This window comes from Thunnus thynnus, chromosome 15, assembly GCF_963924715.1.
Source record: "Thunnus thynnus chromosome 15, fThuThy2.1, whole genome shotgun sequence".
NCBI classification, from domain to species: Eukaryota; Metazoa; Chordata; class Actinopteri; order Scombriformes; family Scombridae; genus Thunnus; species Thunnus thynnus.
In genome coordinates, this window is record NC_089531.1 from 15,708,028 (window position 1) to 15,735,783 (window position 27,756).

The 27,756-nt window shown below is 39.4% G+C and overlaps 2 protein-coding genes across 2 annotated transcripts in view; both read right to left on the reverse strand.

Annotated features, from left to right (window-relative positions):
• Positions 1-1,060: 1,060 nt before the first annotated feature.
• On the reverse strand, positions 1,061-3,407 carry rpz2 (rapunzel 2). The gene is made up of 2 exons (XM_067612857.1): positions 3,289-3,407; positions 1,061-2,102 (listed from the first exon to the last, which is right to left on the reverse strand). The coding sequence occupies exon 2, from the start codon at positions 2,049-2,051 to the stop codon at positions 1,362-1,364; it is 690 nt and encodes a 229-aa protein (XP_067468958.1). The 5' UTR covers positions 2,052-2,102; positions 3,289-3,407; the 3' UTR covers positions 1,061-1,361.
• Positions 3,408-11,588: 8,181 nt separating this feature from the next.
• The window catches only part of pard6gb (par-6 family cell polarity regulator gamma b), a 34,062-nt gene continuing 17,894 nt past the window's right edge, over positions 11,589-27,756 (reverse strand). Inside the window, exon 3 of the mRNA XM_067612858.1 lies at positions 11,589-13,227. Coding sequence (XP_067468959.1) covers positions 12,146-13,227 — 1,082 coding nt within the window. The 3' untranslated portion in view covers positions 11,589-12,145. The remainder of the gene's footprint in view (positions 13,228-27,756) is intronic.

Below are 27,756 nucleotides of genomic sequence, written 5' to 3' on the forward strand. Positions count from 1 at the left end.
CAGAGCACAGATAAACAATGACGATACACACAGACACTGTAACAATAAAATCAATAAAAAAATGAATTTTGGAGAGGACTAGATAAGATAAAGTGCTACAGTAAAGTATAGTATATTACCTTTTGTGCAAACATGTTATATTATGTTTTATATTTTGTCTGTATTCATTCATTGGAATTTTTATTTCTAAAATGTATTTTAATCTAGACACTAATCTAAACACTTTGGATCTCCACAGCCTGTTTCAGCTCTTCATTGAAGCGGTATGATGTTTACACTTTGTGACATTTTCAAACCCAAGACTCCATATTGTTATAGCTGCACCATACCATCACATGGGAAAATAATAAATATCTTGTACATCATTTTATTCAAATTTGCCCAAATTCAGCCTGACACATTTGGTATCTTTGGAAACATTTGGATCACTACAATTAAAAATATTTTAACAGTTTTGAAATGATTGATCCACTAGTGGGTCAGGAAGGTTTTAACATCTTTATACAATTGGTTCCTTGTGAAATTGCCCTTCTTTTCCTTTGGGGATTTCTCTTTGTTTACCAGTTTCTTGTGATATGATGACAACTAGTTGGTGGTCCTACATTTGGCTTGTTTGGAGATCAGTGAGATTGGCCTGCCTAATCTTTCTTTTTTGTCATTTTCCCCTGGTCAAACTACTTCTAAATGTGACCTATTTTCTTATGTATTGACACCATAAAGACATTATTACTGTATTTCCTGTTGCAAGGCTCCTTTCCACATAGTGCAGATATACTGTGTTACGCAATGAGATAAAGGAAGTTTTTGTTTCAATCAGGGCTAGATGAATTCAACTGATGTTTTAAGAACTGGTTTTTCAAGAAAAGGAAGTTTGTGCATGTGTTTGTGTGTTTGTTGTATGGATGTTAAGTACTCATCCATGCCCTTATAGAAGGCCTTATAATAAATGTTAGTACAGCATGACTTTTTCATGTGTAAATTGTTGGTTTTAATAGAGATGAAATGGATTTCACAAATATACAACTTAATCAGATAATAATTTCTATATTTTAGTCGAAGAGATTGTATAAAACTTCCACATTTATTGGCATGTCACACATAACAGCAGAAACATAGTGGTCTCTTTCAACAACAATAACATATAATATCGATATAATAACCAAATTGCTGCAATAACAATATCATGTGGAGCTCAAAAGCACAAACAAAGGAGAATATGGCTTCTGTTATACATTATATGTATATGTATATTTATATTATAACATGATTTGTCTTTTCTCATTGGTCCACAGCTGAGAGTATACATTTTGGTACTGTTCCCCTCCAAACCTAGCAGACATCCACTCTCTGCTGGTCTATGTTCAGGAGGGGTTTTTGTCTTTGCACTGACTGAGCACCTCCTGCATCTTCATCTGGATATCCTCCACCCTCTTGGCCCACTTCTCCCGCACCTCATCTTCGTCATCCTCTGTAACTGCTGTGTAGGCCATGAGGGCGATGAGACCCATGTGGAACAGGTGAGTGATGTGTGAACAGCGGCGCTCCATGATCTCACGGTTGCCATCACAGTTATCCAGGTACACCTTCAGCAGGGGTCTTCCAAACAGCAAGTTGATACCCATCACACCGCGGTAGTACACATCCAGGCTCATGTCACTCTTGTCTCTCTCATAAATCTTCTCGAAGGTCTCCATGTAGCGTTTTGTGTTATCTGGATCTTTCTTCATCTGCGCCACCATGCTGTTGAAGGCAGTGTACTGGTGCTTGATGTACTCCTCATACTTGCCGTAGGTTTCGTTCACCTCGTCAATGCGGATCTGTCTCAGGCATTGCTGGTTCTTTTGGGAGATGCTCTCCAGTTTGGTGTGGATCGCCTGGAAGTCCTTGTCCAGAGCGTGGCCCTCCTCGTCCATCAGGCCCTTGCGAGCAACCCCGACCAGAGAGGAGACGATGCCAAAGATGGGGTCAATGGAGGAGGCGAAGGAGGACACCTTTTCCACGCAGCACAACACCTTGGCTGCAGTTTTCTTGATCTGTCCTGCATCAGCCATCACTGCTGCTTTTCTTCTGCCACGTTAAGGTCAACACAGACACTCTTGAGGCTGGAAAGAAAGAAAAAAGCAACACATGTTCTATAAAACTGAATCCATACTCTGCCTGGTACCTTCAGTGTCTGGCCAAAACCTTTCTGGATATAATAAACCAACCAGATCTTTAATAGAATTATCGGTCACAGAGGTTCTCAAATGTTTTTTTCTTCTGGGATTACCATAAAAATTAAGCACAAAGCTGACTCTCAGGTTGCTGAGCCCACAGACCTCATGTCACCAGCTGCTGCACATTTGCCATATTGAAAATGGTGTCATCTTACATGCTAACGTTACTGGCAACAGGTGTCAATGAAGGCCTCTGTTTTCTGTAATGATAAAAAGCTTCGGCACGTGAGCAGAGGGGGAAAACTGGGGCTGGAAGTAACAAATATTTTCATCAATCTTTAAATTATTTTCTCGAGAAATCACAAAAAAAAAAAAGCCAAGTTGACATGTTAAAATTGCTTTTTTTTTATCTACCAACAGTCCAAACCCAGAGATATTTAGTTTAATATCATATAAGGACTATAAATCTAGCAAAGGTTTACATCAGAGAAGTTGGAAAAGTGAATTTCTGGCATTAAAAAATTACTCAGACAATTATTCAACATTCAAAATAGTTGCCTGTTAATTTCTTTGTCCATCAACTAACTGATTAATCAACTTATCATTGCAGATGAAGATAAAGCAAAGTATTGTGTTTTGGGAAATCATTTTTATAAAACATTGTTTATAATGAAGCACTTCAGTAGGCTCGATCTTCTACTAGTTCCTGAGACTGCAGACTCAAATCCAATATAATTAATGTTTCTCATAGTTCTGACATTAATCATCCTTCTCAATGCTGTTCTTCAGGAAAAATAACTCAGGGACAACAGTGGGTGTGTCTTCATAGTAACAAGAAAGACTGGAAATAAACAAATGGTTACAAGTCCCAACATTTCATCCGTCTTCTTTAACAGTTCAAATAAGATACAGAAGCTTTTTGGAAACTTTAACTTTAACTCAAGATGTGGTACTGTTGTGTTTTTAAGCCAGTTTCTCTCATTTCCTGATTCCCAACCACACACACATATACACATAAATCATGTACTTTGCTTGCATTCAATCAGTCCCAGCTGACTCAGCTATCACACAGAATTCAAACCTCCTTCAGAGCACAGATTACAAAGCCATGAGGCAGCAGATGTTTACTCACCAGAGATAAAATTGTTGGTATCCTTCTGTCTACTGAAGCTGTCCGTCTTTACGTTCCACCATTTTCCTCCCTAGTCGAATAAAGACACACCCCTCTTGCCATATAAGGGAGTAAACATCAGGAAGTGACTCATGCATGCCTCGAGCTGATTGGATAAAGGGGAGTTCTTCCAAGTGCACTGCAGCAGCAAACTCCAATCACAGCCTGTTACACACAGTGAATGACAGAGTATCCTTTTCCTTACTGAGTTTCAATTTTAGGTCCAAACCAGTATGGGTGACCAGATACCACAGAGATTATCAGTAGACAGAAATGCAAGACAATGTCACACTTTATAACCAGGAAACAGAATTACTTTCATTGTTTTGGGGTCTTAGTATCAATGATAATGCTGTGAAGATTTTATAAAATTACTTTTCAGTCAGAATTCATACACAGTTGGTAATATTCCATCATTTTTCTGATATGTTTAAAGAAAATCTAAAGGGTCAGTTCACCCAAATTACAAAAGAGATATTTTCTCACTTATATGTCTATTGGTATCTAGCCAATCAGACAGATGTGGTTTTATTAGCCAAGGTTTTGAGATACAATCAAGACAAATGGAATTTTATTTGTAGTGCTCAGTGCATTAAATAAATAATTGGCGATTTGCAATTTACAGTGTCACAGAAAAAGTTTGTATAAGAGATGTTGTCATAGTGATTGTATAAAACTTCACCAGTATTTCTTTGCATGTAACACGATGTAGCTGTTTTTGAAACTACAAATCAAACAATTTTTTATTTTTTTGTAATTTATTTGTTTTTCAGGGACGATGCAAAAAACCCCCCATTGTAACAGGTTAAAGTCACATGACACAGATGTATTGCATATAGGATTTCTAGCCAAGGCTAATTGGCGACCCCTGTCCCTGGTTAGGCTTTTCTACTTAAAAATAGTCATAACATATCATTACCAGAAATACATTGTTTATACAATTACCCAAAATATTTAATAGGGACAGAAAGTGCAACTTGAGTGAACATGCAGATGCAAACATGACATGAGATATAGCAAAAACTATATTTTAAAAAAACTTCAACAAAAACATTTCTTTCCAGAGACAATGTCACACAATACGCCGTTGACTACGCCGTTGGATTATTTCTGCAAAAGGAGAAACCACTCAAATGACAAAAAAACACAGCTTTACTGTAGCACTATATACCAACCAGTGTAGGTGAGAGAATATGAGAACTTTTTGTTTTGTGTGTGTGTGTAATTTGAGTGGACTGACCCTTTAAAATGCAGGAAAGCTGGTGGTGACCTTAATGTTCAGTTGATGTCAAGGAAAGTGAAGTTCCAAGTAAGATGAGGTGTACAAAAGTCATGGAAAAAACAAGTAAGTTTCTGGCCAGATGATGTACCGATATACTGTATTCATGGCTGTAGCTTGCAGGATTTCAGAAATGTTGAGGTCGTGAGCATACAGTCAATGATCATGAGTGCACCCCCCTAAAAGAAATCTTTGACCAGCCAACAAAAAAAAAAATCAGTATAATTTCTAAATATTCAAATCTTTTAACATTTTATATATTGATTAACTACACAGGTTTAAATAATAAAATCAATGGCGGTTGAATTCAGTTTATCTGCTTCAGTTCCAGGTTTCGGATATTGTGCAGACAGGCTCACTGTGACACTGTCATGACTTACTGGGACACTTGAATAGAACAGAGCCATTGTTAATCTTATTAGATTAACGATGGCTTTATACCTACTATGTCAAGTCAAAATGTTTGCTGTGAAAAAGGCCTGTAGTAGTTGCAATCCTGACAGGCTTAAGCAAAGAAAATAATGACAAATTTAATTTAAGAGGAAAAATTGTTCACAATCACCTCCTAAAAGGCATGCTTAGGGTGCGTAGATACAGTGAAATTAAACAGAAATCTCAAGAGATGGCTTTTCTGCAGGAGCGTGTGTGTGTGTGTGTGTTTGTTTGTATGTCCTAACCTAACTAACTAACCTATTTTGAATTCAGATCTCTGCCTTTATAGATGACTTTATTGTAATAAAGGTTCTAAATTGAACATTATTCTTTTTTATGATCTATTTTTGTTTACAGGCAAGTAGCTGAAATACACAAAATCACATTGTCAGTTTGTAGCAAAAATATCAAAACAATGCCAACAGTAACAAGGATTACACAATAAGGAAATGAGGTATCAGTTTAAGTCCACAAACAAATGCAAACATGGGTTTTGGGAAGACATTACATTGGTGAACAGCTGACAATATGGACGTCTCTATTTTTTTCCACAAAATCTGCAGGGCTTCACTCTGCAGGTTCATGTTCAGGAGGAGTTCTCCTCTTTGCATGGACTGAGCACCTCCTGCATCATCTTCTGGATGTCCTCCACCCTTCGACCACTTATCCTGAACCTCGTCTTCATCATCCTTTCTAAAACTTCTATCGCCCATAGCTTTGGCAAGGCAAGAGAAGTTAATTTATACAGTACATTTCATTACACAAAGACAATTTAAAGTGCTTTACTCAATGTATGATGCTTTTTGTAGCAGTCGGAGTACTTGAAACTGAAGGCCACTGTGTGTAAAAATTAAAAATGTCTTACATTGGTGCCATCTAGTGATAGTAAAAAGAATAACGCTGTGGCTGTTTGCAGTGCTTTCTGCTGTACCCTTAAACTCCGCCTCCTCCTCAGCTTCCTGCATATGAGAGGTTCATCTATGGCTGCTCTTGTCATGAAGGTGATGGAGATGTTTGCATAGGTATGATGGTCTTTCATTCCCCAATATAATATCATGTTAAAATCCAATTTCATGTCACTTTAGGATCAAAGATTAACCAATAGCCAAGCAAAATATAAACATTTTCCACCCTCACAATTTCATTTACAGTATTGCTGATACAGTTACTGACAACATACAGTGTATGTTTAGCTTTAAGCATGTTGAGAAGCACATTTTTCCTTTGGTTTTATATTTAGATTTATAGTTTTGTAGAAACCTTGAATGTTTGCATTGTCTTTGGTTCAACAGTTCCAAGCTTTTACATGGATTCACTTGTCCTGATTACTTAATGAAAACTGCAGGAACTTCTATTCTATACACTCTGTGTGTAAAATATGTACCAATAGGTAACCAAATATTATTCAACAGGACAAGGGTGTTGTGTAATGTTTGACTTCCTATGTTGTGATATCAGACAAAAACATCTGCTGATCTTTCCATGTACAACACACACATACATACACACACACACACACACACACACACCCCTTGGAGCAGAGGACCACGTGTTCCCTCAGCCTGTGTCCTTTAGGGGGACGAGTTGAGATGAATTATTCTGTGGGATGCTTGTCCAAAAATGTTAATTTCAAGCATGTCATAATGATGTCACTTGGTAGAAGACCTCTAAGATGTGGTGCTCTCTTATGTTTTTCCAATACAGTGGTCGTTTGGCAGATAGTTCATGACCTGGTGGGTCATTGGTGTCAACACAAGAACCTGCTCTACCAGGGAAACTATTTAAAATACAAACACATATATGTCATTAACAGATTTGTGCATATTAGGTGCTACTAGGTTCCACAAAAAGTTAACAAGCTACTACCATGATCACAATTAATGCAACACATTCATTAATAGTTTGATACAACAATAGAATAGAAATGCATAAACACAGTCAACTAAAGTCTTACAACTTCATGATTTTCAGTTTTTGCATGTGTGATATTTTGATGTATCAAACAGAATATTGTTTGTATTGCATTAATTGTCATCATGCTAGACATTCATTCAGACATTCATTATGTTTTTGTGAAACATGGCATCTTATTTCATAGTGTTATGTTTTATGCTGCTCTCCTGGAGTAAATTTGGTTAATTGTCAAGGTTACTAGTTATTTTAACTTGAGGAAAGAGAAATTGGAGCTCACAGATCAGCTTGCAGTGTTAAGTTTTCAAGAAGACAAATGTCTGGAGAGCATATATGTCTTCTTCAGAGTCCAACTGAAGTGCAAGATCACTGTGATCTATCTATACATCTCCTTACTCATTTTCTATGGGTAAAATGAGTAAGGAAGGAATGTTACTCTAAAAATCTTTCGAATACCACCATCCTTCAGCAAGGACAAGGTGAACTAAGATAAAGCTAACTGCTACTTCTCGCCAAATTAAGGTGAAGCTGTATTTTACCAAAAATGGACTCCTAACATTTCCCCACTTCCAGCAGGGCGCTGTACATTATCCACCTCCACCAGAGCCTGGATGTATTCTATGTAAATCGCAGGATGTAAGGGTAAATTTCTTAAATTCTGGATTTTTAGGAACACTTTTGAATGAGGTGTTCGCAGTACCCAAATGTCAAACTCCAAATAATGAAATTTTAATAGGCTGAAATACAAGTATGTGCCATAATAGAGGCAGCTTTTGTTACTAGAAAAATGGGTACAATGAAAAGGTCTTCCAATTTTCCTGAAAACTTGATCAAATGAATATGGGGTGGGTTTTAATCGAGAAATGGGTAAAATTAGTAAGACTGGGTTTCAGTCGAAAAATGGTTCAAATGAGTAAGGGGGGAGGGGGTGTTACTCGAAAAATGGGTAAAGTGAAAAGGGCTTCCGATTGTCCCGAAAACTTGATAAAATGAATATGGGATGGGTGTTAATTGAGAAATGGATAAAATTAGTAAGATTTGGTGACTGTAGGAAAAAATGGGTTGTTAGGCGAAAAATGGGTAAAATGAACAAGGCAGCCATATTACCTGAAAATCTGTTAAAAGGGGGGGGGGGTAGCAAGTTGCGGTCTCCTGGGATTTCATCTGGGTGAGCTGTGTCCTGGGGAAATGTTGAGTTGCCACTGAAATGAGAGATTATTTAATGTAAGGTATAATCTGGGTAGTTAGCAAGCGTCTCTTTTCAAAAATGAATACAAGTGCCACTCCTTTCGCATTTAATCAGAATAAAATTCACTACGAGAACAGTAAAAACCCCAAAAAATGAAGATTGCCTAATAAGTCAGTAAAAATCTCAAAGAATAGATTACAGGCTGAACAAAGAAATATATAATAGTAAAACAGCTTATTTTTTTGGATGTTGTGATCAAATGGCATGGTAAGGGCCAGAAGTAAGGGCATATAGCAAAAGTCAAATTGATTGAAAATATAATGTATTTTTCCTATGCTACCAAGCAGAACAAAAAGGAACTCACCTATTGACTTGCTGGATGCAAATGGGTGAAAAATCACACTCCACTCTCCAGGCAGACGTGCCAACTCTCTATTGTTGTTGAGAGCTCCTACTACTGCTGCTGCTCCAGCAGCAAGTTTTTAAATCTTGTAGCGCCACCTACAGGTGTAATTGTATTAAATGCTACAGACTTGCTCAGCATCCTTATCTGTACCATTTTGCTGATCATGCATCAGTGCAACATGGTGAGGAATGAAACCTTTACTGCTATTGGTTCATAAATAGACAATTTATGTTCATCATATTACGTTAATTCATGCTGACTTCCGTCCAACATCCGTCCAGATTCTTCTGGTTGTCCTCCTTTACCTCAAACCTCCATACATCCCTCCTCAGGTCAGACTGCTGACTGACTGCAGCCCCCCCCCCCCCCCCCCCCCCATTCAGTGATCTTCACACAGTCTTTATAATGTTTATCAAAAATTAATTAGTTAGGAAAATGTATATCAAGAAAAGAGCCTTTGCAAATCAAGTCAGTCTCTGGGCCAGGACACTGCAAAAAAGATTGTCAGTGTCAGTGAGGCTTTTCAAGGTTAAACTAAGTTTAAGTAATAATAAATGAATTAATAAAAATAACAACAATAATGCCTTTAAACGGTAAATGTCATAGCTGTTTCATGGTCAGACCGTCTTTTATTCAAGTCAGAGCAGTCCTCTACATTTTGCAGAACATAATTTTAGTGTTTGAAACATTGGAAGTGATCTGAAAAAGACTAATTTGGACAATTTTCTCATTAATTTCTTTCTATTGTTACTGTTATATTTACACAGAATGCAGTGATAAAGGTAGATTAAAATAAATCAGTGACTTATATTTACATATTAACTATAAGATTGTGCATGGTAGCTGTATAAAAAAAGACACCAGAAGAGGAATGGATTGAACAGATGGCCTTATTGTTAACAAAACATAACTGCATTTCTATTATCATCACAGGGCCGCCTTGTGGTCGTTGATGGCACGCCTTGACTTTTGACTTACCTTGACCTTTCAGCTTGAGTGTGCTTTGTGGGGCGGCCACGCCACGTTGCCAGCACACCTCACATGTCTTCAGAAATTTTGCATTTTCTAGTAGTAAGGTGCAAATGTCAGTATTTTGTGATACTCATGTCTCACACATTGTTGATGTATTACACAGTTCATGAAATACCATGTCATTGTAATCTTAGCCAGCAGATGGCAGCCCAAATAATGACATGGCAAAGGGCATTAGTGGTTTGCACAGTTCTGATGGACATACTCTGTTGTTTAAGTTTATCACACCTTTCTACTTACAAAATATATCGTTAAAAAAATACTCATACTTACTTACTGTCATGATTGCTTATTAAGAATTATCAATTGATTTGACAGCTTATCTAATAATCAATTTATTTGAGAATGTGCAGCAATTAATTTTCCTCAATATAAAACACACATTTGAACATGCTAAAGTAAGATAATGACACAGGTGGCATTAAATTGACATCATTTGAGTATTTTTTGCACATCAATGAGTAGAATTTTCTCATTAAAAAAAAAAAAATTAACAAGGCTTGTATTCCACACTTGGAACCCCAATTTTCTGGCAGAGCATCTGTGTCACATGTGAGGAACACTCTCATTTCTAACAATAAGGACTCACTGCGAATCAATATCTTCTGCTGATAATATAACTTCAGATGCAGGGTGCCACATGATTGAAACTTGCACCAATTGCAAAGATTGATTGTATGACATCCAGGATAGTGGGATTGTGACATCCCACAATCTGCTGATTACAGCAAAAGCAGACCAGTTGGGTGTCTGTGATCTATTAGCTGTTTGAGCAGAGTGGCATCCCGAGTAAACACAGCAGATAAACATTAATTAGCAGAGAGGTGAAAGGAGTTTGTTGCTGCTGAAGGCCCTTTGACCCAAGAGAGCAACTCTACTGCTGCATGTCCAGGTTGGATGTATTGCACGATAAAGACCAGTTGTGTCTGAAAAAGGAAAATGTAACATACTGTCTTCACTTTGTGATGTGTAGAGCGCAAAAGGAATTCATGAAACTTTGTAAATGATTGCACCTAATATATCACCTCAACCTTACAATTCTACTGCCTAAGCTGTAGATTTACATGACTGTAGTGAGGTCAAAGTGACGATGAAAGTGCTTTACAGCTTTCTGAGTTAAATTACTTGTCATCTTTGAACAATCATGGGTAATTAGTGTGATTTTACCTAATTCGTTGTAGGCACTGAGGTGGTGGAAAAGGGGAAATCCACCAAATATTTTGTAAGCTATCTTTGCTGTTTTCACTGTAGTTGCAGAATGGTTTCAGCACAAACACAAAAAGCAGTCACATCCCTTATAACATGCATAACATTTTTTGGCTATGCATACTGGTCTACAGATGCTGCTGTTGGTAAATGCTGGTGAGATGTGAGTGGTATGTCTAGAGAGGAACTCTTGGTTTTTAGGGGCTGATGCCAAATCCTGATGTTTGATGTTGATGTCTTGTATAATTTTCCTCCAAAGTCAATCTAAGTTGAGCTGGAAATATCTTGATGGGACGTCACAAAGTCTTTGTTCGTCCAGTTTGTTGTCATTAACATGCATCTGCTGTATGTTTAGGCAAGGATTTTAGATAAAGCTTTTCTTTGTTCTTCGCATCTTTCTTTGGTAAAAAACAAATCAAATTATAGCAAAATTATGTACCCACAACTGTAACTAAGTGATGAAATTGGAGATTTAAAATGAGGTTAAACAGACACAAATAGAATCACACAAACTTTAATCTGTCAATTTAACATTTCTATCCACTCTTTCAACCTTTTGACTCAAGTTACCTCTCTTTTTTGTTTTGGGGTATTTTCTGATATGCGATACAGCACTATTTTCAGTCCAAAAAATAACTTAAGGGAAAATAATTTTTGCCCATAAGTGGTTAAAAACCAATTAGCTAGTTAAGTAGTTGTGTCGCCAGAATTAAATGAATCAGTGACTTTTAAATCACACAGTCCAAATATTATGGAATCAAACATGTAAATGCTAAAACAAAAGATCACATTTCAGATTTACAAAATTGAGAGACTTAGAATAATTTATTGGAACAGATACAAGGATTTGATCACAATCATCAATGCATAAAAGAACTATTAAAAAAAAAAATCATACTCTACACAGCATTTATCAGAATATAAGAAATATAGATTTACTCTTTAAAAACATCCATAAGCAAACCCCAAGTTGGTCCCAGTAATAAGAATGAAAAGAATCATAATAAAAAGTGGTCACTAACAAAAGATATCAGGCTGTTGCCACATTCAGAATTCTAGGATACAGTGGACTTGCCTAAAAACAGTTTTTTGTTCTGATGCTTATTACTTACATACGTACAAATCTTTTGATGTAAGACAAAAAGAACTTTTAAAAATACAAAAAATATATACATTAAGTTTTCTTGTTTCCTGGTTTGCAACTTCCAATCATCAACCAATCATCTTGTAAAAACAAACAGAAGTTACAAAATTAGTATCTTGACAAAACACACTCATGCTCATATTTATCCGGCCTGGTGTTCCAGTTTTAGTCTCTGAGCAGTTGGGATGTTTCTGTCTCTGTGCAGAAATTTTATAAGTATTATAGAGTAATGACAGTGCCGTCCTCCTCCACCCCTCCCCTGGGCAGTGCAAGACTGTGTCGTGGGTCCGTTTTCAGGGAGCTGAGGATTTTGTGCAGGCTGCCGTTGCTGTGGCGGAGGGCGGGGTTGCTGCTGTGATGCGGAGGCTGTACATGATGATGATGACTGTGCTGGGACTGTTGGTGCGGGTTGTGCTGCAGGTTCAGGTCTCTGTGGAGCTGGTAGCTGAGGCTGCTGTGTTGGTGGTGGTGATGGTGGGAGCCTCCGTTAAGGCTTGGTTGGGAATGGAAGGAGGCAGTGGAGACCACCGATGAGGGACGTGTGGGAGGGCTGGGAGGTGCCGCCGGGCCTGAGGCGGTTGTTGGCGTCTGCTGATGCGTGCGAGACAAGCTGGACGCTAGGGAAGCATTGGACCTCTGAGATGGCCGCTTGAGGCTGCTCTCAATGACAATATCTGCATCGTCATCACTTTCCAGGTCGTCTTGGTACCCATGTGCTCCAGAGGACATCACCCCAACTGAGGCTACTGACAAACTCGGGTAACCAGTTGACCCGCTGCTGTCAGATGACTGGCCTGAACTGCCAGAGATCCTGCTACTGCGGACCACATTATTGCGCTGGTTCACCGGCTTGACTGTCACAATCAGGTTGTGGCTGTTGGCAATCATCATATCCGTCACTTGATCTAGCGACTTTCCAGTCACCTCAATGCCGTTCACCTCCAGCACCTCGTCATTAACTGCCAGCAGTCCAGTGCTCTCCGCCAATCCTCCCGGCACCAGCCGAGATATGAAGATGCCTGGGACTTTCTCAAGCCCGTGTGGTGTCACACGGACACTGGTTCCATCTCGGATGTAAAAGCCCAGGGGTTTGTCAGAGCCGTGACGATACAGTCGGACACGGCGGTGAGATTCAGGTAGGATGTCCACATCAATGATAGAGGAGACGGGCCGGAAGTCCTGTGGCATGCCAATGCGGATGTGTGGCCGCTTGCGGTTGACGTCATTGTTGCGCAGTGCGACCACCGCCTTCTTCTTGCGCGTTATTGTGTTGGTGGCAAAGTTAGCATAGTCGACCTCTTCTGCAAAAAAATATAAGGAAACAGAGAAACAGAAAGAAGAAGAAAAATTAGATGTTAAGTCCTAAGATCTCACAATTTAAACTGACAACAGAAAAAGTTTCCATTATGGAACAACAAAAACTGTGCATGAACATTCCAGTGTTTGCCTACACCTTTAAATCAAACCACCTGCCTTATAAACTCAAGAACCTTTATTTAAATGACGCACAGATGTGATTGAGAAGAGTCTTACTGTGAGAGACCTGCAATCATTTAAATGGATTTCATTCCATATGTGACATTAACACAGTTCTTATTACTGAAGCCATAAAACAGGCCTGAGTGCTTCCTGCTTTAATCTACAATAAACAACATTTTTAGAAAAATGAGCCCAACCTAAATGTGATAAATGACATGTGAATATGTCAACTGGATTCACATACTGCTACTACTGAGAAGCTGTGAGTGCATGTTCTGATAAAATGCTGAGTGTGCAGAGCTTTCCTGCCTGTGCTGACAGAGGTGACCCACCCTTCTGCTACCAGGCAGCAGCTGTAGGGATTCCTAGTATACTTTTCTGCACACAGATACACAGGCACATGCATGTACAAACACAAAACTCAATAAATATAAAAATAGCCTGATTGTGCTTTTTGGTATTATACAGTTATGCAAGGATTAAAAGCCAGTGCTCCACTACAGATTATGTGACCTCAAAGGAATAAAAGATAATGTGGAAAAAATAAGCTCTTAGGGAAGATTTGTTTTGTAATCTTGGTTAAAGCATGATGTTTACAACCAGAGATTTAGAGTAATCAATGAAACAATGAAAACTTTCATGGAGGATTAGATCATCCTCGCAACTAGAGAGTGACTTCTTCAGCACAACATAGCTGCTGCCAAACATACTAATGCACTCTCTTAGATAAAATAAAGAAGGAAAGACTGAGGCTCTGAGTCACACTTATGAAAAAGGCCTAAAATGCATTGACGTGTGTTTTTGAGAGAGACGGCATGTAATAGAGAGAAAGTTAATATCATCCAAAATGAAAAAAATAACTTGATAGCTCTCTAATCTTCCCTTCTCAGGCAGGAAATCTGGACACAGCAAAGCATGATGTGACAGGAAGTGAAGGTCCCTAGGCAGGAGCATCAGCTCCTGCACTTCCATGGCAACAACAATGAGTCATCTTTGCCCCACTGTTTGGGACACCTGCTTTATGAAATTGTGGGGGGAGAGGGAGGGGGGGTGCATCTGTGGGTGTGCACACTGTAATTTTTGGCCCTGTCTTCAAAGTATACTGTGGAACGAGAGAACATTGAAACAAATAGGGAGTCTGAGAGGAGAGCCAGCTGGCTAGTCATCCCTCCAGCCTCAGAGAAGAGTGGACCTCTGCCATACAACTCCCTATGCAATGCTGAGTCATCATTACTATACGTCTTCTTCTTCCTCCAGTGGCTCTCTCTTGCTCCCTTTGCAGAATGTTGACTAAGCAATGCCATGTTATACTACAGTTTCAGAAATGAAATGGGGTATAGAGAGTCTGGGGACAGAGAGTGAAATTTTAATGTCTTCGCTGTCAGGTGAAAAGAAGCAGTTTGTGAGGGTCAGCAGTGACACCGACCACAGTGCAAACAGGGAAATGGCAATGAATAAAATTGGGGGAAAATAAAGAACATGACAAAAAATAAGAATGATAAATGAGTGTTGGTGAAATGGCAGTTTGACGTCTCTTGGCACAGCATTAAATGATGCAATCAAGTGCTCACGGGCTCAAGCCAAACTGCAGTGCCAAAACAACCTGATAAAGAAAGGGCCTGGGAAATGCCTCCTATTAACTTTTGCTGTTTTAAAATCATATATTTTTTTAACAACGCCATTTTTGCGAGACCTTCTGAGTATCATCAAACTAAGGGGCATGGTGTTCTTAGCATGATATACTTAATTTTCTCTGCATGTCGTGGCAGAAGCTGTTTTGATTGAATCCAGACAAGGGGATTTGCTACAGGGCTGGAATTTCTGCCACAAGTGCAAGTCTCCATGATAGGAACCATATTGGAGAGAATTGCTGCAGAGTCTCGTTACAGGTCTGTGCTGCAACACCCTCCTTCCACACCCTCACCTCAGTCTGAAACCAATGCCACACAACACAGCACACCACATCACCGATGAAACTGGTAGAACAGATGATCTTTCAGTCACAAATCTTATGTGTACAACTGTAATTATACTTTCTCTGTGTAATGTCTCGCAGCTGTTCTGCATAATCCCATAAGAAGCCCACGCTGGTGTAATTTGTTTGAAGAAACTTACAAATACAAAGACATAGAGTGTACTTTTATATATCCTCAGGTGGTAGTTGAAGAGGAGAGATTTTAGTTAAGCCGAGCAGGGGTTAAATATGGGTTTGGTACACCTTGTGTTGATTACACTGGTAACAATCCATCGGGAAGAGTGCTTCATTTAAAGGGTCGATGTGTAAATTCTGCCTCAACGATGTCCTCTATTGCTCAGCAATGTGACTAAAAACCAAAAATTGATAACATATTTCCCTTTTCTTTCTCTTTTAACAAGCAATACCAGAGACTTCATATTGAAACGTAGCGAGAAGAAACCTAGCACAAGCCCAGTGTATACCAACCAATATACTCTCAGTCACACAGGTACTGACTTTGTAAGTATGGCTGTTTACTAGTGGTGTAACAGAACGCAGTTGATCCGTACGGATCGCCCCCCATGGTTCGACACACATGTGAAACACGGAGTAATTGCAAAATTTAATGTCTCATTTAAGACAAAATAAATAAACTGCTGTAAGTAAAAGTCATGGACAGACAGTGTGTCACTAACAGGGATTTTGAAGAGCAACGACCAAACCAGCATCTAACGGGTCCGAAGTTACATTTGCAGATATGTTTACATGCTGTTTAATGTGCTGCAGCTGAGCAGCTAATTGGCTATCTAACTGCTAACTGACGTTAGTGGTGCACTTTTCCCTGGTGAATGTTTGTTTGGTGGCTCGTTCAACAAACTAAGCTGCAGGACAAGACGTGTTCATGTTTATAAGTTATCATCAAGTTTTGATGATGTGGACACAGGCTGTTGTTTCATTCCCTACCGTGTTTAAAACAGGAAGATATGCCTCATATTGCAATTTAATTTGATAATTGAGCATTGAATATTTTAAATATTTTAAGATTTTATTGAAACATTGGACATCTTGAATGTTGTTTTCATTTAAGACCATGGGCAAAAGTTCCTTGCTGTAAGTTTTACAGAATATGGAAAGCAAAGTTTTATTGTAAAGTGGTTGGACAAAACAAGCAATCTTTAAAATCACTTAAGATTTCACTGTTTTCCAACATTTATAGACAAAACAAATGATCTATTAATTGATGATAATAGTAATTGTTAGTTACTACTATTAAGTGCTAATGCTTTCCATAACAAGCAAGGCTGAAGCTGTATTCCTCTTATAAATAAAACCCCTGGAGCATTATGGGATCACACAGTCTGGAGATGCCAGACAAATTAAGATGTCTAGTCACAGAGCCAGACTGTGGCAGCAGCACCCTGTCTATCTGTCTGTCTGAGGGCCGGGGTATTACATTCTGGACCACTGCATTTGTCAAAGTGAAAAGGGTTTTTCAAAGTAAAAATAATATTTCTCTGCTACTGTAGCGAATTCATAGGCCTGGCAGATTAAAAAACTAGAAAAAAAGATGTACATGTGCATCTTTTAAAACTAGAGTTTTAAACCAAATTGGATCTACAATGACAGAAGAAAACTGCAGATCACAAAAGACTTTCCTTGGCCAATTCAATCTCATAAAGGTCACTGATTACTTTAAAGAAGTTAAGTGGGGATGAACTATCAGGTGTCACAGCTTTCTAGTCCTAACTCAGTCCTGCCAAGTGTGGGAGTCACACACACACAGGGATCCTGGCGCGAAGCTGGACTAAGTGCGCACGTTCCAGCTGATCACTCAAAGGTTATCGTAACAACTCCTGACAAACCTAATCCCCACTACACTGAAGCATGATGGGTAAACTAAAGTGAACCCGTTGATCAAAGACTATCGGGTCATTGCCAGGCATCTGCAAGCTTGACAGCACCTAATAACTAAAGCCTATTAGAATAGTTTTGTGTTTCAATTAGCCATTAGTCAATATTTCCACAATGTTAAGTATTATCAAATGTAATTTTACTATCAGGGTGTGGAACATAAAATGACAATTTAGGTGATACACAATCTAGGAACACACTGTGCACAGAGAAGGCATGCACACACTAGCTTTTTGCATTTAATCAAATCTTCAGTTTGTTCTATACTTAAAGTCAGGGAAATTCTCCAAGAAATCCAGCTAATAGCTAGGCTAAATGCTGACAAGGGTGGAAAAACATTTATTCACTTAAATAACATTAAACATCTGTGGTAAAGAGTATCAGTGAGGGTAATACGAGAGCCGTGACACAGTTTGGTGGATAAAGAAATAAGGTCAGAAACTGACAGTAGGAAATTAAACTTTGCCAAGTTTTCCAGCATTGTAAATCTAAATTCACTGACTAGACTGCCCTGCAATACTGACATAAAATTAGGAATGCTCAAGCTGACCTGAGGCAAAAAACCCCATGATGCCAGAAAATGCCACCTAATGTGGCTCCAATCCACAACCCCACACAAGGTCAGGGGAAAGAGGTCAGAGGTGAAAAGATGGCTTCAGGACGACTTCTACATTCTGTTCTCTGTTGATGTGTGCATGTCTGCCTGTGTGTGTGTGTGTGTGTGTGTGTGCGCGCATGAGACTCGAGGAATGTGGGGATAAATGTAGTTGGGGATATCTCTGGACAGACTGAAGACCTGCATAACTTCTTGAGACAGGCGAGGGCTGCTTTGACCCAAAGCAACTGGCTAGTTTAAGCTTGCCAAGTAATGTTGATCACTGGCATATTGCCAATCTTTTTAACAGCCTTACTCAATATTAACTTTAATGAAAACTGAGAACCTGACAAACTTAAGATTCTTCCTGCATGCACTTGGGAAGAGAAAAGAAACAGACCCAGTAGAAGTGAGCTTGTTATTGAATGCCCCACGCTGTTCTCATACTTGCAAAGCAAAGGAAAAAGAGGAAAAATAGTCTTTGTTCCACTGAAGCCCACCTCTAGTTAACCAAAGCTGTGAAAAGAAGGTCATTTAAAGCCCTACTGCTTTTCCACCATCTCCCATAAAAGACAGGAATCTAAAGAGTTTTATGATCAACCATTAGGGGCCTCTGTGCACACTTGTTCCTGGCAGGTCTTCATACGTTCACTTCTGACTCAACAACTGTAAACGGAGACAGAAAATACGATGGAAATGAACCAAAACAAAAAACACTTCTATTTGGACACAGTATTTGAAATTCTTTTTATGCTTTGGTAATTTTATGTGTGATGTAATGACAGTAATACACCAGTGTGTGCCTGCACCAGCATGAGCAGTAACGTGAAAAAGTAAACTGTTACAAACAAACACAAACACAAGCTCTTGGCTTTACATCAGTGAATATGCAACACTGTAGCCACAACATGACTGAAATGCTTTTGGTTCCCCGAGCGGCACCAATCACTAAACAGAAGTTCAGACTAATTATGTTTGAAGAAGTGTATGGGGGCCGGCCTCATGTGTGATATTTCACACAAAGCGTTGTGAAAGTTGGCACACTACATTAAGTATTTTTGTTGTACCTGTGTTGGCAAAGAGAACATCACAAGGACAAGAGATGAAAACACTAGTTGTTTGCGTAACCAGAGCCAGAATTGGTATTTTTTTCTTGTTTGTGCTGTGTGTACAATACTAGCATGTGTTTATGCACAGTGGCTGCGTGTCACACATGAACATGTTAATCTGTATGAATGGAAATCTTTGTGCTTGGTAGCCAGTAAAAAGGGGATACATACTGGATTCATCTTTATATAAAAAAAAGCACCAATTCTCAGCTCTGATTGGTTGAGTCACTGTCAAAGCCGCTGTGAGAAAACATGTATTAATAACATACTGTAAAAGCACAACGGTGACCACAATGTCTTGAAAAGTGCCAATTAGACTTTTAACATTTAATCATTACTGATTTTAAAAACATAACTTTATCAGTGGAAAGCCTTGTTATTATGTGCGTGTGAGGCTTGGGGTAGAGGCGACAACATCAACACCCTGCTAACAGCTTTAGTGGTGGCCCCTCGGGGCTGTGACCCCCTGGTAATGATATTTTTACCCAGTGACATGACCCAGACATAGCAGCCTTGGTGAGGAATTTACAAACACACAGTCCTTTCAGACGGCTTCACAGAAGCAATATGGCCAGCTACCGAGGTAATGCCAGACCATGCGAGGAATACTACTTACAGTTGGGTAATTGAGACTTGTTAAGCATATATGAAATTCTAATTAAATGCTACATGCTAGATTTAACATCTAGTCTTTGCTTCGATACATGATTTCTGTCCTGTGAAAACCATGTATCTAAATTTGTTTTGAATTCCTCTGACTTAAAAAAGGAGTAGTTTGACATTTTGAGAAATACACTTATTTACTTTCTTGCCAAACAGTTAGATGACAAGATCGATGTGCACTCTCATGTCCGTACGATAGAGAGCCAAAGTGAAACCGAAACTTTCAAATTCTGTTCCACAAGTAGGAAAACCTAGTTTAATATTGCTGTTTATTCAATATTGTTGTTATTGCTCCTTTTAACTAACCCTATTTCCAATAATCCTTAGACCATTGCAGTTAAACACCAAGGCTTGAAAAAAGAGGCATTAGCAAGACAGGGGGCCGCACTTAATTCAGACATGCTTGTTATAACAGCAGGACAGAAAGAAGTTTTTAGACAGTAGAGATTACAGCTTAAGAGTTGGAAAATTGACTTTAGGCATAAGAAAATACTATAGAAATGGATGAAACCAAGTTATAGTTTTCATGGGAGCTTTAGTTTTTGTTTATTTTTTTAACTTTGTCAAAATCAGAAAGATTTCAACGTCTAAAAGCAAGTGCTGTAATGGATGCTAATTTGTCCTAGAATAAAGAAAGTATAAACCTCAGGACGTCATGATTTTGTCTCGCTATATAGTGCCAGCAGCTGGTTAGCTTCGGTTAACAGAGTGGAAACAGGAGGAGACAGCTAGCCTCACTCTGTCCAAAGGTCTGCCCATACTTTGGTTTTTGTGTGGATTTAACAAACAAGATATAACATAATTGGTGAGCTTTAGAGGTGTTGGTAGGTGGATTTGTTACCTTTGGACAGAGCCAGACTAGTGGTTTCCCCATTTCCAGTCTTTATGTTGAGCCAAGCTAACTGGCTGTTAGCTGTAGCTTCACATTTACCATACAGATATGTATGCTCAAACTACAGCCTATGACCTACACCCTGTTGCTCTGTCTACAGCATATCCAGCTACAGTCCATCTATGCAAGTGACATTCCTGCACCCCAACAACCCCCCCCCCCCCCAGCCCCCATCATGGTTTTCGGCCAAGCGTGACAAAGTGCTTAGTGACAGGAGAGACCATAATCACTGGAGAGGGGGAGAGACAAGGCACATAGAGAGAATAGTGAATAGTGCTAGACCCTGCTGCCTTTTGCATTAGGTCACTGGATGCTGTGGCAGTGGGCTTCATTCCTGGGCCCCACAGAGCAGACACACACACACACACACACACGCACACAGCTGGAAGATCCTTACTTTTAAAACCACCAGGAATATGGCATAAAGTAGAACTGGATGAAACGGCACATGACAGAGCAGAGCCATGCAGGACGAAACAAAGCAGTTCAGGACAATGCTGTACAGTAAGCATTCTGTGTCCACTGAAACATTCTTCCTTTTCCCACATTTGAATTTTTTTTTTACCCTGTTTGCATTAGAAAAGACATGATTTAATGAAATGCAGAGTGCTTTGTATTGCTTTCTCCTCATAGCGTGGGGTCAGAAATAGCTGGTTTTCATGACTCTCCAGCAGTTTCAAACAACACATCCAAATAGAATAAAATGAGCTGAATAGCACTTTTCTCTCCCATGTAACAGAACTGAGGCAAGTACTACAACAGGCGTTTCTCTTCTAAAGCCACATGCAGCAGCTTTTAGTTGCCAGATCATGTGGAGCCCCTTCAAATGGGAGGTAGTGGCGTGGTGTGACTTTTCTCTATGGCCCTGTCAGGAAGCCAGCTGCTGGTTTCTAAAAGTTTAAAAAAGTACCTTTTGGTGGCCACTTAGCAACTCCTTTCACTTCACAATTATCACCACAGTACCACAACGATCAATATACAATTTGTCTGCCTTCAGGGAGTAAATGTTATCTAATAAGGGAGCACCAATTGGACGAAAAAAATCGCCCAATCTGGCAACATTTCTCAGGTGTAAAAATTTCCACACCAGATTCAGTTACGTTCGGCGTGCAGCGTCAACCAATCAGTGGCAACCAGGAAAAGCCAAACATATTACACACATACCGCCCTCGGGTGGAGAAGATACGCCCTTCAGCATACAGACAAAGACTGTAGGCAGCACTTTTTCATTAGTCATTGCACGTTTCTGTAATTATGTATGATTTATATGACAACTGAAATTTACACACACACAAACAACAATAATAAAAACAATCATTCATTAAAATAAGTATTTCACAATTGGAATTGCAGGAGAGGCGACACCCCAGTGCCCTTAATGGACCACCCACTCCTGAGAGGTACACATATAAATGTAAGGAATGACCCAAAACAATCAGTATTCTTGGACGTCTCTTCTCTTCCCCATCGGAGACGGTCTCTGTGTTTAGGGGCTGCTGCCAACACATTCAGCTAACACTAACATGGAAAAAGAAACCAGACAGAATAAAGAAGAACCTTTTTTTTTTTTTTAAACATGCAAACATATTTCACATTCTTGCAGGGGTGGTTGAGGCAGGGCCCGGGTGGAAATTTGGAGAAGCTCGATAAACGTACATGGTTATAATCGACAGCTGCGCTGAAGGTTTGGGTAGGAACTTACTGGAAGTTTCTGTGATCTCGTTGTGTTATGCCGGCTGCATGGAAAGGAATGAAGGTACAGGCAGTGGTGGAAAGTAAATACATTTACTCAATTACTGTGCTTCAGTGCAATTTTGAGGTAATTGCACTGCTACTTATTCTTCTACTTCACTGTATTTCAGAGGGAAGTAGTGTACTTTTAACTCCACTTCATTTATCTGACAACTATAGTTAGTAGATACTTAAGAAATGAAGATTTAATTTACAAATCATATGATCAGTTTACCAAATAAAATATATTGCTATAGTCTTTAAGACAAAAAGTAAGATGTATTGTTATAGTAGTCAATAAGTCAAAAGTGAGTAAAATAGCTTTGCTTTGACCAGATACAACATTAAACTGCTGCTTACAAGTTAATGCACCCCCTCCATTCTTTTACTCCCTGCACTCATTTCACTAGCAGTTACTGCAGCATACAGGGGCCGGGCTGCACATCTGGGACAAGTTAAATGGAGCTGCCTTGTCTGCTCCGTTCTGGCTCGGTCTGCATGGTGGGGTAGGAAGGGGAAGGAGTCGCAGGTTTAAGATTCGCTGCAGGTATCACACACACCCGACCCCACACACCACCAGCAACTTTATTCACACACACATGCAGATGTCGGGGCCGAATCACAAGGGTAACAGAGTTTAAGACCAAGAGAAGGGTATTTAAAGAGAAGGGAAGTAGGAGAGTGCACGTGCATACATAAGGAGATTAACCTGTGTTTGTGTGTGGGGGAGCTGACACACAGCAGAGGAGGGGAGGGTGAAACATCAAAGACGGAGGAAGAGGAGAGCGACGGAGTAGACAGATCTCGCATTCCTCCAAACTTTCAATAGGAACATTCTCCACTCCATCAAGTGCTCCCCTCTTCAGAAAAAAAAAAACCTAACCTAACCTTCCTCCCTCTTTCTTTCTCTCGAAAATAACTAACTACTGCTTCTGGTTTTAATCCAGCGGCCTCTCTGCTGATCATATGCATGTTTCCAACTCAGAAAACACATGCTGTTGATTTAAGCTCCACAAAGGCTTCACTGCCATCTGGCCCACAGGTACCAAGCTTGCCTTCACTGCTTGCTACCCATTTGAAGATATAAATAAAATGTCAATGTAGAATATAAAGTTAATGGAAATCTTGGACTCTTTACTTAGCAAAAGATTTATTAAGCCATAAGCAGTGGACAGGTTTTTATTTCAAATAGAAAAAATAAGATTCTGACTCAAGTGTAAACATTAAAAACACACTCAAGTCCTGTAACTATATGACAAATAATATATTCAATGGGCTTTTTTTGTTTTCTTGGCAAAGATGGGATCATGGGAAATAGATTCTGGTGTTACAAGTCACAGCAGCAGACTTGGACTTGAGTCTTTACCACCTGTCTGGCCTTCTGTTTGTGTGAGAGTCCATGTGAGTGATTAAGTGGGTGTGTGTAAGAGAGAAGAAAGATTTAAATGAGACAGACTTAAGGAAAACATTGACAACAGAATGACTTTGAATGCCCTACAACTATGAGGAAACATATGGTATTTTTTTTCTGATATTCAACTGTGGCTGTGGTCACAAGCAGCAATTACAGGATAACAGAAAATGCTAAAATGTAGAGTAACGATAGCACGCAAAAAGAAGAATCATACAGTCAGCTTATTAATGCAATAATATTTGTTACATAGCAATATTTATTGAAAGCTAGCATTAGTCATCATAAGCTACTCGTCATACCAGACCATATAAGGCTGTAGCAGCAAGACCTCTGAGGGTATTTGATTGAGCAAGGATGAGTTTTATTTCTTACGAGTTCAACTTTGACAAAGTAAAAGACTTAATGTGCTGTTTCTTCTTTCAGAAATTACATTGTGCCACTTTTTATGACTCAACATAATAGAGACTGCTGTATAAAGTAGGGCTACAACTATTGTGACAATTATTTTAATTTATCGACTGATCTGAGGATTTTCTCAATTGATAAATATAAAATGCTATAAAACCTGCTATAAAATGTTAGAAAATAGTGAAAAATGCATGTTAAACTTCTCTAAAGCTCAAGTTGATGTTGTCAAATAACTAAATAATCACCCAAATGCCCCAAAATGATTGATTTACTATCACAATCCTCAAAATTGAGAAGCAATATTTTTGCTTGAAAAAGGACTTGATTATCACAATAGTTTCCAATTCATTTCCTATCAAATAATTAATCAACTTAATTTTCAGATTTATTATAAATTCTCAATTCCTTTCAGACACTCACAAATCCACAAGCGTAGCAGCTTCCAGTCTCTTCGACCACCAAATAATGTTTAATGAGCCCCAGGCTGAAAAGATTTGCTCTCAATTGTATTTGCTTCACATCTGAAGAGAACAATGTTTACGAGTCCTATGTGAATATTATTCATGTGGGCTCACTTCAGGAGTGGGGAAAAAGGGAATATGGTTCATTTGTAATAGCTTGTTGAGATAGTTTTACAGTTAAGAAAATGGCTAAACTCATCCAGGGTTGTAGATGTGTTGAAATTATTTGTGTTATTTAAAACAGTGGCAAACAGGTTTAGTGAATTGCCATAAAAAAAAGTGGCCATACTGGCAAGGAGAGCTAAGAATAGTAAACCCACATGTAAAGAGAATGCAGTGGTTTCTGCGGAGGGTGGGTGAACTCAAATATACTATACGGTATAAACCAACTAAATTGAGCTAAACCACTGACAACAACATATATCAGTCTGTGTATTTAGCTGTCTCACATGAGAACGTCTCAGAAGCTAGATATAGGAACTGGCACATATAAATAGTTATATTATACATTACTAATAAACTTTAAAAGGAGACATAACTCTGTATGGGCCTCCTGGTTTGCATGTATTTGCTGCTACCCTTATTTATAACCTCCACCTTTGTCCTCATGAACCTTTTGGCGCTGATCTGTGCCAGAGTCACTTTCTAATCTTTTATCGGCTGCAAGTGATAAGCAACAAGCAGACTAGGAGGATTATGTCTCTCTCACTGACTCACACAGACACATACATACTGTAAACAAGCCGAGAAATGCTGGAGGATGTGACATTCAAACAGACAGGTAAGGGAAATGAGACAATCAAGGACAAAGGAAGATTTGAAAGTTGAGAAATTTCCCTCTGTAAACAGGTGAAAAGAGTGACAATCTGCCATACTCCATGGGAGCCAATTTCTATTTCTTTTGCGGTAAACTGCCGGGCTTACGGGAGAACAGAAAGCAAGACTGTCACCAATTGTCTCACGGAAGACGTCTTGCTGAGAGAGTCTTACATCAACCCACGGGAAAAGCGATCCTTTGTTATTATGAAATTGCCTCTGGAGACGTTCATTTCATTCACAATGTAGGCAAGAAAAACAACCCACCACATTACAACTCGATTTATAAGCGACCAGAGAAAATGTTGTCTCCAAAGATGAATGAGATAATTTTTTTTTATCTTTTTTTATCCAAGCAGACAAATACAGAAGCAGGGGGGGGGGGGGGGTGAATAAAGTCACACACACCTTATCTACTGAGAAGCAGTCAAGTGTGATTTGTTTTGTTACAAATCAACGATAGTTTGAACTTTTGTCAGTGATTCATATTACAATTCTTAATCCTTTGAACAGGATTCAGCATGAGCTTTGTACTTGTATGAGTGCAATTAGAGTGAGCACCCTCACTGACCCCTATTCACTCATGAACAAGGGTCAATGAAAAAGCCCCTTCCTGGCTTCCAGGTGAGGGCCCCTCATTCCTTGAACGTGATTGGGTAAATCCTTTGCAAGCTCGGACAGGCCCGGTGCTCATCCTCCCGTGCACCTGAAACACCAACACCCTTTCTTACACAACCACAGAGCAGAACAGAACACTTCCTGTGTGTGTGTGGTGACACATATCCTTGGTTCTTCCTGCTCTGCTCCACTGCCTCCATTTGCGGCTTTCCTCATCTAGTCTCTGCACTCAAACCACAACTCTATCTCTCTTTCTTTATCTCTCTCTCTTTTGTACACACACACACACACATCAAAACTGTCTGTGGTGGCATTTCCACATGAGCTGTCAGTGTCTATTGTTTCAACGGGTCTCTAGGACACAATTCATATCAGGACAAGAGTCAGGGCTCATTCTTCCCCTCCTCCATTCTTTTCCTTCCTCTCCCATCCTGAACTGCTGAGTTGGCCTGATTCAACCACCAACTCGTGGCCCACATGTTTGGAGAAGGGGTGGGAGGAGTGGGTGGGATAAGGGGGCAGCGTCTTCTCACGGTGTGTCTGTCTATTCCTGCCAGACATCTGTGAGTCAGCTCAGGAGCTCATAAGACGGTGTATTTTACTGCAGATCAAAGCTTTAGGTAAAAATCTGAATTTGTGAAAGTTTGATGTTTGCATCAGTGCTGCACTCATCCAAAACGGGCTCAACGGCAGACAGTGAATCAGACAAGTGCACCTTTATGTGACTATGACTGAAAGGAATGCAATAACGGGTGATTTTATAATAAAATTGCAGCTATTCACTTTAAGCTCTTCTTTCCTTTCTAAGACGACATTTATCTAACATCTAACTATCCTGCAAAATTTCCATTTGGTACTTATATGGGGGTATGATCCTGAATGACAGATGTATTTATCATAAGTATTTCTAATGATTCAACTGATCTTACAGTAAAGAGATTGGCTATATGGCAGGGCAAAACACAACATGATCAAATGATGAGTAAAAATGAATAATCAATTACACCACGCGCAAACCAGAGATGAGACGCATGTTTGAGATCCCCTTTGTGATTTACTTTGATGTTGAAGTTTGCAGTGGCTACTGTCAGGCTCATTGCCAGCTCTGGTGATTTGTGACAGCCAATCAGAAATACGTCTGTCTCTATTCTAGCCAATCGAAGCCCTCCAGTGCAAGTTATGGCTGAACAATGGTCAGGCTGGTGAGGGGCATGACAGCTTATGTCATTGTTTTAGCCTCATGACCTATATATGGCTATACTTATTCATTTAGTCGGCTGTAATTGTTCCTTTAATTCCTCAAGCGTGCACACACACACACACACACACACACACACACACACACACACACACACACACACACACACACACACACACAGTTGATACTGGTGCAAAGGACCAGATTATATGAACAATTGTTAAATTCTATTCATATTCAGACAGCCATTGGAAAAAGTGATAAATAACTCTAAAATGCAGCCCCCTTCCTTCCTTAAAAAAAGAAACAACAAAATGGCTTCTGATTTCGTCAGTGTGGCTTGGCCACAAGGGGATATGAGAAGAGTAAACAACCCTAAAGAAACAGTCAACTCCCTCTCAGCTGGACCAGATTAGGCCATTTCAAGGGGAAAAAAAACACATCTATTCAATGGGTTGTGACACATAAACATGCCTTTTTAATGCTAAAGGCATGATCTGCTGTCCAGCATGCAGCATCGCATGTAATCATGTTAGTGCATGCCCATGTGTGTGCACATACCATGTGACCGAGTCTCC